This window comes from Microcaecilia unicolor, chromosome 2 (genome assembly GCF_901765095.1).
Source record: "Microcaecilia unicolor chromosome 2, aMicUni1.1, whole genome shotgun sequence".
Classification (NCBI taxonomy): Eukaryota; Metazoa; Chordata; class Amphibia; order Gymnophiona; family Siphonopidae; genus Microcaecilia; species Microcaecilia unicolor.
Genome location: NC_044032.1, coordinates 574,330,175 through 574,342,610, shown reverse-complemented (window position 1 = coordinate 574,342,610; position 12,436 = coordinate 574,330,175). Strand labels below are relative to the sequence as shown.

Genomic DNA, 12,436 nt, shown 5'->3' with positions numbered 1-12,436 from the left:
TTATCCCACCAGTCCCCAGTTTCAGCCCCAGCCCTTTTCTCCCACCACCAGTCCTGAGATTCAGCCCCAGCCACTTTCTCTCTGACCCCTTTTCAGCCCCCAGTCCCCACAGTTTCAGCCCCTGCCCCTTTTCAGCTCCCAGTTTCAGTCCCCTTCTTCCACCTGTCTTGCTGTAGCTTTCTCATCTAAGAAGGCCCTGCAAGCTCTACTGTTACCCATGGCCGAATACCTCAAGCCTGCAGTTCACCTCTGAGCTCGGAGACAATTAAACTAACCTCGCCTCCAAAGTCCTAGACCATGGAGAGGAAAGAAAACTAAAAGGATTTTAGGACCCATTAACCAGACAGATGGTAAGTACAAGTTACTAGTTGTTTATTTAAACCCAATTTGGGGTATGGAAAAAGTGATGTTCTTAACACATTAGGTTCTTTTGTAACATAAAAATACATTTATACATAAACTAATAACATAAATTTTTCTAACAGGTGCAGCAGCAGTAGAACAACAACAGTGAAACCAACAGACAAGTATTAACCAAAGTATCTTATTTGTTCTCTCTCAATCTATAAATTTCCTTTATATTGTGTCTCAAAAATCAATTATTTTGAATTACTTTGTCTTTTAGGTGTGAACATCCAGATTCAGTCTCCACAACACGTAAGTCAGATTAACGTGTGACCTTTCAGTATCCTTTTGCATCGGAGTGAAGACTTATCTTTGGCCCTTCTTGGAGCTTCTTCGTTCTTCCCCTTGCTTGTATGTTGGAGCTCAGGATCTTCTCTTTCAGTACAGGAACCTACTGCCTCACTCTTTAAATGAAATCAACAAAAAAACCTTCCTTCCTTACTAACAGCAGGAACAGCACTAGCTGGGATTCAGGGATAACTGTGGCTTGCTAACTAACAAAATAAATAATAATTGTATAACCTTAAATAGTTTCTCTGTTCTTGTACTGAGTTCCCTAACTAAGGAAGGGCACTCTTCATTGGATCTTGAGGTCACACTGCTCACAGCAACTTTGTCTCTCCAAACTCATGCAATCTTCCACTCTAGTGGACCAGCATGTGAACACACATACTGCAAGCCCAACCTTAAGCTTGGAGACCTGTTTTCCTAGTGGCTTAACTGGGATTAATCCACTTGCATAAACCTGTCTTACACAACCTTGCACAGGGTCTCTCCACCACAGTCTTAACTGTAAAACTTTTAAACAGCACACAAACAAAAAAAGTTTAGTTCTTTCTTTCTCTTGTTCAAATCCAACACCTTTCACCTTCAGCACACTTCACCTGCATTCAGTGTTTCAGCACTAAACACTGGCAGAGAAATTCTCTTTCAGATACTTAACAGTACACAAAAAACCCCATCAGTTTCTTTCTCTGCTCAAATCCAACACTTTTCACCTTCAACTCTCTTCACCTGCATTAAGGAATTCAAAGCTCACAGAAAAACTTACTTTCATACACTTTTCTGCCTAGAAATCCTATCATTCACTCAGAGCTCTCACAAACACATCTTTCCTCTTCAGTGTCTTCAGCCCCTCCTCCACTTCCTGGCAAGCTGTTGTCAAGGGACACTGGCACACAGATGATCAAAAGCACCATGCTGTTCCAAACAGCACTGTAAAATAGTGCTGGAACAGCGCAGGGCACTATTAAACCTATGATCAGAGATAATGCATGCAAATTTAAGCAGCGCAATTATCTCTGATCATGGGGTAGAAGTGCAGGTGAATTGTGCCGAGCATGCGTCAGCACAATCCTCCCGCACTTGTTTGACAGGTCTGAGCTGTCAAAAGCCCAAACCTGTCAAACACAGGGGCTGGAGGTCCATGGGACCACCAGGCCCTAACTACCCCTGCCCCGAGCAACGGGGGCTGGAGGTCCGGCAGACCTCCGGTCCCCCCGACGATCCCATCCCCCCAGGTTCAGGGAGGACTGGAGATCTGGTGGGTCTCCAGCTCCCCAAACCCTCAGAAAATGGTCCCTGGTGGTCCAGTAGCCACCGGCCAACCCCCCCCTCTCCCAGAGAGCGACGGGGGGGGGGGGGCTGGAGGTCCGGCGGACCTCCAGCCCACCCCAACTCCCCCCCCCAGCATTCTCTGTCGAATCCCTGGTGATCCAGCGTAAAAAAGAACCCCCTCCCGGCCCCCCTACCTTTTAGTTGGAGGAGGGAGGTAGCCTGCCTCCCTCCTCTTCCTTGGGTTGATGACGCACAAAATGGCGGCGCCCAGCCCCACCCAGTGCATCCTGGGATGCGCTGGGCAGGGCTACAGACCATATAAGGGAATTGGGGTGGGCTGGAGGTCCCCCCATCGCTCGCTGGGAGGGGGGGTTTGACCAGCAGCCACTGGACCACCAGGGACCATTTTCTGGGGATTTGGGGGGCTGGAAACCCACCGGATCTCCAGCCCTCCCTGAACCTGGGGGGGGGTCATCAGGGGGGACCGGAGGTCTGCCGGACCTCCAGCCCCCTGTTGGCAGGTTTGCTTTGGGGGGGGGGGGAACGGGGGCCTGCCAGCAGGGCTCACCATTCCTCCCCAATGATCTGCAAACCCTAACGCCAGCTTGGAGCTGGCGTAGGGTTTTCCGCAGCCAGCGACCCAAATTTTGGCGCGCTGGCCATTGATCATTGGCGATAAATGCACTAAGCCCTGTTTAGCATGCATTTGCATTCTACTTGCGCAAAGAGCCCTCGAGCGCGTTGTTTCACGCGCTCGAGGGCTCTAATCATGGGGCGGTAGCAAACTCCGGTGCTAGTATGGCGCTAACAGCCTCTAGTGCCGGTGTTTGCTTTTGATCATCTGCCTGTGGGTCTCTGAGTCACCAGCTGACATCTGCTGGCCAATAAGGTGTCAGAACACAGGGTGTTTTCCTCATGGACACTAATTAACATTTTTTCACAATCTCCATTTTGGAAAATAACTTTCCATAGGAAATAATAGAAAAGTTATATTTTTAGACAAAAACTCATAAAATTTCTATTGCATTACGACCCCTCTTTTCAGCCCCAGCCCCATTAACTCTGCCCCCCCTCTTCAGCCCCAGACCCGTTCTCCCACCTGCCCCTGCCCCAGGCATGGCCTCATTCTCCCTCCTTTCCATTCTCATACCCCAGTTCCAGCTCCAGCCCCCTTCTCCAATCTGAGCCCCCCCCAGTCTCCACCTGCCTACCCTCAGCTCCCTCGACAGCCCCCTTCTATCTGCCACCCGGCCCCCTGCATTAAAAAAAATCTCTCAATCGGCAGCGCAGCGCCAGCATGCAGCACCTCGCATCTGCGTGAAAGAAGAAGATCGCCTCAGGCCCGGCCTTCCCTCACTGTGTCCCGCCCTCATGAATATAGGAAGTTACATCAGAGGAGGGTGGGACACAATGAGGGAAGGTCGGGGCCCGAGGTGATCTGCTTCTTTCATGCAGACGCAAGGTGCTGGAGTGGAGGAGTAGCCTAGTGGTTAGTGCAAAGAATTACTTTGATCCTGGGTAACTGAGTTTGATTCCCAGTGCAGCTCCTTGTGACTCTGGGCAAGTCACTTAACCCTCCATTGCCCTTGGTACAAAATAAGTACCTGAATATAAGTAAACCGCTTTGAATGTAGTTGCAAAAATCTCAGAAAGGCGATATATCAAGTCCCATTTCCCTTCCCTTCCTGTCAATGGCTGAGGGTGGGGGTGAGAATGGCCTGGGCCCTGGGGCCTGAAGGACTAGCAAGACACTGAAGAAGGATCACTGCACTTGAAGTATTTGGAGTGGACAGTGCCGCTGAATATCTCCCGAGACCACCTAAACAAAAGTGGGCAGGTCAGGAGCTGTCCTAAATAAGGCTGCTTAGCTATGCGGATACTGGCTCTGAATATTGGGCCAGCACTCACATATTTTGTTGTTAAGAATAAAATAGCTGCAGAGCCCCTCCCACTCCTATGTCCCTTTTTTCCCTCCTTGTCTCCCCCCACACATTAAGACCCCCCGCAAGATCCCCCACTAACCTCCAAAGATGAAGGTAAACCCCGGGACTTGCCTGCATCCCTAGTGGTCCAGCACAGCTCCCTCGCTTCTGCCCATAGGCGTAGTTTGACTGTTTCATTTGGGGGGGCAAAGAATGGGCGGAGCATATTAGCATATCATTTGCATATATACATATGCAAATGAATATGCTAATATGGAGGAAGGAATTGTAATTTACAGGCAAAATATCACAGATGCACATTTCAATTAATAAATTATGAATAAAATACTTTTATCTACCTTTGTTGTCTGATCATTTAGTTTTTCTATTTGCTTTGGTCCCAGTGTCTTCTGTTTTATGCAGTGTCTACTTTCCAGTAGGCTTCCCTCTGCTCCCCACCCTCCCAGTCCCATCCATCTTCTGTTCCTTCCCTCTGCTCACCATCCCTCCGTCCCATCCATCTTCTGCTCCTTCCCTCTGCTGTGCCTGACCTCTCCCAATCCCATCCATCTCCTGGTCCTTCCCTCTGCTCCCCACCTCTCCCAGTCCCATCCATCTTCTGTTCCTTCCCTCTGCTCACCATCCCTCCGTCCCATCCATTTTCTGCTCCTTCCCTCTGCTGTGCCTGACCTCTCCCAATCCCATCCATCTCCTGGTCCATCCCTCTGCTCCCCACCCCTCCCAGTCCCATCCATCGTCCCTCTGCTCCCCACCCCTCCCAGTCCCATCCATCTTCTGTTCTTTCCCTTTGCTCACCATCCCTCCATCCCATCCATCTTCTGCTCCTTCCCTCTGCTGTGCCTGACCTCTCCCAATCCCATCCATCTCCTGGTCCATCCCTCTGCTCCCCACCCCTCCCAGTCCCATCCATCGTCCCTCTGCTCCCCACCCCTCCCAGTCCCATCCATCTTCTGTTCTTTCCCTCTGCTCACCATCCCTCCGTCCCATCCATCTTCTGTTCTTTCCCTCTGCTCACCATCCCTCCGTCCCATCCATCTTCTGCTCCTTCCCTCTGCTGTGCCTGACCTCTCCCAATCCCATCCATCTCCTGGTCCATCCCTCTGCTCCCCACCCCTCCCAGTCCCATCCATCTCTTGCTCCTTCCCTCTGCTCCCCACCCCTCCCAGTACCATCCATCTTCCCTCTGCTCCCCCCCCCCCGCGAGGTCCAAGATGGTGACTCCGTTTACCCCCTCTCTTCCTCCCTCCGGCGCAGGCAACAGTCTTCAGCTTTTTCAGCGTTCCTGGCAGCGGTAGCGATGTACACGCTGCCTTCGGTCTGCCCCGGAAGCCTTCTCTTCAAGTTCCTGTTCCCACCTATGCGGGAACAGGAACTTGAAGAGAAGGCTTCGGGGCAGAGCCGAAGGCAGCGTGTACAACGCTACCACTGCCAGGAACGCTGGAAAAGACTGCTGCCTGCACCGGAGGGAGGGAGGAAGAGAGAGAGAGGGGTAGACGGACACGCTCCTCTCCATCCGCTTGGCTTCCCTGCCCTCTCTCTGCGTCCCGCCTTCCTCTGGAAGGCGGGACGCAGACAGAGAGGGCAGGGAATCCAAGCGGATGGAGAGGAGCGCATGCCTGCATGTGTTTTTTTTTTTTTAAACTAATGGCGCGGCGCCCCCCCACCCCCACTCTATGCCTATGCTTCTGCCCCTTGCAACGCCTCGGTAAAATGGCTGCCATGATCTCTGACAGCAGCTCGTGGTACTTCCTGTGAGCTGCCATGTGAGGTTGCAGCAGCCATTTTACTGAGGTGCCGCAAGGGGCAGGAGTGAGGGAGCTGCACTCCTGCCCCCAACGACCCTGCTGGACCACCAGGGATGTAGGTAAGCCCAGAGGCTTGCCGTCACCGTTGGGAGGAGGTGAGGGGTGGGGTGTGTCAATGCTTGGGGGGGGAGGGAAGGAGGGAAAGAGGGGACATTGGGGTGGGAGGGGGGCTCAAGGGCTTTTTTTTTTAAACAACAAAAAAAACGTTATATGAGCAGCAGCGGCCCAATATCGGCCAGGCCAGCATAACCTCCAGCAGACTGCCCACCGCAAATTATCCCCCAATATTCAGTGCCAGTGCCAGTGCCTTAGCTATGGAACTCTTGGCTCATCTGATCTGCAGTTCAGACTTGATTAGGGGTATTCGATGTCAAATAAAAAAAATCCTTTATCCTCAACCTTTTAAGCATTTGCCTATCCAACTGAAACAGCTTTTAGACTTTTTACAGATGAACTACACATAGGCAGTCATAAGCATTTGCTATTGTTTTTATGTAGAAACTAGTAAAAAAGGCCCGTTTCTGACACAAATGAAACGGGCGCTAGCAAGGTTTTCCTCGGAGTGTGTATGTTTGGGAGAGTGTATGTGAGAGTGACTGTTTGAGAGTCAGAGTGAAAGTGTGAGTCCAATCCATGCTCCTCTGTCACCTGGTCCCTCCATTCATCCCTATCCAGCAATTCCGCTCTCTCCCTGAGGCCTGCCCTGCAATCCATATGCATCCATGGCCATCTGTCCCCTCCATTCATCCCTATCCAGCAATTCCCCTCTCCCTGAGTCCTGCCCTTCCAATCCATGCCCATCCATGCTCCTTTGTCACCTGGCCCCTCCATTCATCCCTATCCAGCAATACCCCTCTCTCCCTGAGGCCTGCCCTGCAATCCATATCCATCCATGCCCATCTGTCCCCTCCATTCATCCCTATCCAGCAATTCCCCTCTCTCCCTGAGTCCTGCCCTCCCAATCCATGCCCATCCATGGTCCTCTGTCCCCTGCCCCCTCCATTCATCCCTTTCCAGCAATTGCCCTCTCTCCCTGAGCCCTGCCCTCCCAATCCATGGCCATCCATGCTCCTCTGTCCCCTGCCGCCTCCATTCATCCTTTTCCAGCAAGTCCCCTCTCTCCCTTCCATGACCCCCCCTCGCATCCATGCTCCTCTCTCTCCCATGTGCCAGCCTGGCCCGCCCTCTTCTCCCCCCCCCACCTTCGCATCCATGCTGTCGTTTCTTCCCTGCCCTCCCACTCCCATTGTTGTACTTTACTGGCCACCCTCTTCTCTCCCCCCAACATGCGTGTTTTTGTTTTTTTCTTGTTTTTAAATTTACCTCCGTGGCGGTTCCGGCAGCGAAGCGTCAGGGAAGGAGGCGGTGCTCCCGATGTGTAGGTTTCCCTTCGCTGTGTTCCGCCTTCTTTTGACGTCATCCTTGACGTCAGAAGAAGGCAGAACACATGGAAGGGAAGGCTAGACGTCGGGAGCGCCGCCTCCTTCCCTGACGCTTCGCTGCCGAGCGATGCGATTGGTTGAGTGTCATTGCTCCGCCCTCGACGTCATCACGTTTGACGCGTGGGCGGGGCAGACACAATGCGATCTCACCCCCTTCACTTTGCTAAGAGAGGCTTCATTAGAACGTTGGAGGTGTGTTTTATATAGAGAGATATCTTTATCATCATAAGCAAAAATAAAGGCATAAAGCGCAGCACTGAAATCTGCAATACAGCATTGCAAATAAAGCAAGCTCTTGAGCAATGTCAAAAACATTTTGAATATAACCCTCCTTCCTTCACAGACCCCTTGAAAACTCCCCAACCCCCCTCAACTCCTCTTACATGAACCCTCCCCCGATCACCTCCTAACAGAAAGAATGGAAAACAACATAAACCTCACAAGTTTGCTATTGTTTTCAAGAGGTGGGAAAATGTGGGATACAAATGCAACAAATAAATAAATAAATTCCGTTTTCTATTGTTTGATGAGACTCAATATGGCAGCAAGCTCCACCTACTAGCTTCAGCCCAGATAATGGGCCAAGCATGCTCCTGCTGTCTCCTGACTTATTAAACTTCCTTGGTCCATGTCTCCACAACTTGGAGGTTCAAGGAAAGTTTGCTGTGCATGAGAGGAGGAGTTGGGGGTGGGGAATGAGCAATGTGGCTTAAATTAGCATGCTAACAAGTTATCAACAGCCTGGACAGAGAAATCATATTAATTGGCTAATTCTGTTTAACTTTGGTTCAGGCCTGTAAGTGGTAGAATGCCATCTGGTTTTAATTACTCAAATGTCTAGCTTTTGCTAGACTAGAGGTTAGAAAGGTCAGCGAGAAATAAAACTTTCTTTGTCCCTTTTTGAGTGACGGATTGTTAAGGCTAGTTCATAGGCATAATAATAAACCACATCTGGATGCCATTCTAAGCAAGGCATAATGGACAGTCTCGAGGGATCAGCAAGCAGGCAGTTTTAAAAGATTAGGCTGAATGCTGTTTAGAGAGAAGGAGATAGTTTAGATTTAAATAATTTCTTGATAATTTAGATTTTGTCTTATAAGGAATTCTGATTTCTGCTTATTTTAAAATATGTTTTATTCTGTTTACTTAATAAGTTCTATTTCTCCCTGTAAAACATCTTTTTAATTCAGTCTTTGTCTGCAGTTTAAGAGGTCATCTGGTTTGAATTATCCACAGTCCTAGCTAGTTCTGTGTATGAAGCTAAAGGTGAAAGAGGTCAGGAAAAGTCAACTCTTTTCCTTGATTGATTATAGTTAAGTGTAGGACTGGCCTCCTGAAAGTAATAACAAACCATGTCTGTGTGCCATTAAGCAAGACTGAGTGATTGGTAAAATAATAGAATCTGAGAATTTAATAATAATAAAATGCAGGAGATAGGTGCCACATTGTCTAGTTTGAGAGGCCCCAGGTCGCAGGTCAGTTTAGGAAATATCTGAAACCTATGTAACTGATATTTTGAGTAAATGTGTAGAGATAATTAGTTCAAGACAGGGTAATCAATCTATTCCTTACCATCTGGTGAGAAAGGGGGGCTAGAGGGGTTTAGGACCATATATAAATGAGAACAGAAGCAGCTTACGTTAGAGAAGGAGCCGAGACGAGAGAGACAAGACAGGAGACGCAAGACACAGAGAGAAGAGAAACAGAGAGTTGAAGAGAAGGAGAGGGTTAGCGCTGATGTCCTACTTTGTTTGCTGGCAAATAAAGAAGACTTCTCTCTCATTCTGGTGTGTGGTGTTTGACTCCTGAAGTACCACAGATTCTGCTAACAATAGTGGTAATTCCTGCATCAAACTGACATATTTTGTCTTGTGAACTTTAATCATGAGGGGTTTGTAAAAGGAGATGCTACCAACAAAATGCTTTTAAAACTAAAGTTAAGTAAAACAGATTAGAACTTTCCATTTTAGTCAAAGCATTTTGTATTTGTCACAAAATCAAGTATTCCTATAGCTATAGGAGATTTACTGTCAGATATTCATGCCAGGCATGTTCTAAGAAGATTAGGGGGGGGAAAAAAAGATCTTTGAAGGCAATTCACCTGACATCCGAGGGCTGCTCTCAGGAAAGTCAGCACGTTAGCAGAGATGGGAGCTGCTCCAGTGATTATTAGCCTCACTCTCCCTCCTAGATTTTTCTAAAGGAAGAAGGAGATGTTTTATAATTTTACTCACTTTTTCTATTAAATGCTGCCCTTCTCCCATTCTAACAGTGCCAAAGCCAACATATGAGGAAGAGTGCAGATACCAGTGACAGCATCTATAAATATGCCTGTGGGAAGAATTACTTCATTTGATATAACAGAAGAAATTGCACTCATTACATTTGTATCCAAGTGACTGCATACATAGAGGGGCATAATCGAACGAAAACGTCTATCTCCATGGGCGTTTATCTCCGAGAACGGGTCCGTGAAGGGGCGGACCGAACCGTATTTAAAAAAAAAATAGACGTCCATGTTTTATTCGACAATTTGTGAGCTGGGCGTTTTTGTTTTTCAGCAATAATGGAAAATGAAAGCGCCCAGCTCAAAAACGAATAAATCCAAGGCATTTGTTCGTGGGAGGGGCCAGGATTCGTAGTGCACTGGTCCCCCTCACATGCCAGGACACCAACCGGGCACCCTAGGGGGCACTTTTACAAAAACAAAAAAAAAAGGTAAAAGAGCTCCCAGGTGCATAGCACCCTTCCCTTGTGTGTTGAGCCCCCCAAATCCCCCTCAAAACCCACTGCCCACAAGTCTACACCATTACTATAGCCCTAAGGGGTGAAGGGGGCACCTACATGTGGGGGGGGGGGGGGGTTGGACGACTAATAAGCATTAAGCAGCACAATTGTAACAGGTAGGGGGGGATGGGCCTGGGTCCACCTGCCTGAAGTCCACTGCACCCCCTAACAACTGCTCCAGGGACCTACATACTGCTGCCAGGGAGGTGGGTATGACATTTGATGGTGAAAATAAAAAGTTGTGAAACATCATTTTTTTGTGGAGGGAGGGGGTTACTGACCACTGGGGGAGTCAGGGGAGATCATCCCCGATTCCCTCTGGGGGTAATCTGGTCATTTAGGGCACTTTTTGGGGCCTTATTCGTGAAAAAACAGGGTCCAGGAAAAGTGCCCTAAATTCTAGCTACAAACGCATACTTTTTTTCCATTATCGGCGAAAGGCGCCCATCTCTGTTCGGGTGATAACCATGCCCCAGTCCCGCCTTCACCACGCCTCCGACACGCCCCCGTCAAATTTGTACGCTTCCGTGATGGAGTGCAGTTGAAACGTCCAAGATCGGCTTTCGATTATACCACGTTATTCGTTTTTGTGAGATAAACGTCCATCTCCTGATTTAGGTCGGAACTTGGGCGTTTTTCTCGTTCGATTATAAGCAGGATAGTAACATAACTACCACGTAGAGAATTTAAAATAGCAAAGAAAGGATGCAACAAATGTGCCATGGTACTTTCAAAACCAAGGAACCAATATTGCTAAGAATAGGGGTTTTGATTAAAGAACCCATACTTAAGTGATATGAATGTCTCATTTCCACTGAGATACCATTAGAATTAACAATATTAACCGTTTCAAGCACATCAAGATCAATCTTCCGGAACACTTGCAATGTTAACAGATCAAGAAAACCCCCAATTGCTGTCCAACAACTCTCATCTTCCATCCCAACCATAGGACACCCCAGATTGCCAAATGACTTCATGTCCTAAATAGGCTAATTCAGTCCTGTTTTACCCTACTGCAGTTGTTTCAAGCCATGTCTTTGAAAACTATCCAGCCAGGCTGGTTTTCACAGTATCTTCTGAATGTTCATTGCATAATAAACAATGTGCATTATAGGATCAGATCAAAAGTCCCATCAAGCCCAACATCTTTCTGACAGATCCCAAATACCCTGCAAAATTCAAATCTCTAACCCCACAAAACCCAAAATCCAATCTATCCTGCTCATACCCTGAGATAAGCAGCAATTTTCCAACTCTTCATGGCTAATTTCTAAAATTTTCCTCCAAGAACTTGCCCAATTACTTTTAAAATCCAGCTCTAACTTATTTCACCACATCTTCTGGAAAATGGCCTAGTATGTGCTGAGTGAGGATGCACCGGGCAGGGTGGGACGCCGCCATTATGGGAAGGTGCCTGAAGAGGAGGGAAGGAGTGCTAGTCTCTCCCTCCTCCTCCAACTACTACCACCACTATGGAGAGAAAGGCCGCTGGGGGTGGAGGGGGCAAATAGATAGCAGTCCCACTGGACCACCAGGGTGTTTTTGTGCAATGTGAGGGGTGGGGGGGGGGGGAAGCTAGCAGTCCCACTGGATCACCAGGGTTTTTCTGCTTTGGGGGTGGGGGGGGGCGGGCTTAGGTTTGACAGGTCCGAGAGAAAATCCTGGACCTGTCAAACCTCTTCAGTGGGTCCGCCTCATTCCTCCCTCACTAGCAAACCCTAACGCCAGCTCCATGCTGGCATGTTTGCAGCAGTAGCAGCACCCTTATTTGGCATGCTGCCCAGTGATCATGAGGGATGAATGCAGGAGACCCTTGTTTGCATGCATTTCCATGCAATTAGCATTCAGAGCCAGCAAACGCATTATTACATGTGCTCACCGGTTCTGATCATCGGACGGGAGCATACATAGGCACTAGTATGGCGCTATTGGCCTCTAGCATCCATGTTTGCTTCTGATAATCGGCTCATAGATGCCCATTCACTTAGCAACTCCTGTTTGGTAGTTTAACTATAACTTGTGTCCTCAGCAGATTTGATTTCTTCCACTCATCACTCCATTTTCCTGACTTATAAATTAAAAAAAAGAGATCTCTGGATTACTTCTATTTACTTTTTTCTATTGAAAGACATACCATTTTTGTCCTATTTCCTATCTTTAAGCAAATTATCCATCCACAATAAGAAAATGTCTCCTATCCCAAGACTAATTTTCTGATGAGTAAGGGACTTGGCACCTTAAAACAAAAAACCCACACGAAAACCACACCCTTGTACATACTTAACCTTCAAAAATGAATCTAACCAGATTGGGAAGGCAAGATATTTCTTTACTTAATCCTTGTAAGTTCTACTCCTTTAATGGTCTATCCAGATGGGCAGTAATTTTGCTCTTCAAAAAGGTTTTTCCTGATACTGAGGTCAGGCTCACTGTCTAGAGTTTGATCATCCCTATTACCATTTTTTTAAAATGGGTGTTGTCCACCCTCTGATTC

The 12,436-nt window shown here is 48.1% G+C and overlaps 1 protein-coding gene across 1 annotated transcript in view; it reads right to left on the bottom strand.

Moving 5' to 3' along the window:
- Window positions 1–12,436, bottom strand: part of LOC115462200 (long-chain-fatty-acid--CoA ligase 1-like) — a 146,332-nt gene that overhangs the window by 51,131 nt on the left and 82,765 nt on the right. The window contains 1 exon segment of the mRNA XM_030192216.1: window positions 9,254–9,349. Within this exon segment, the coding sequence (XP_030048076.1) occupies window positions 9,254–9,349 (96 nt within the window).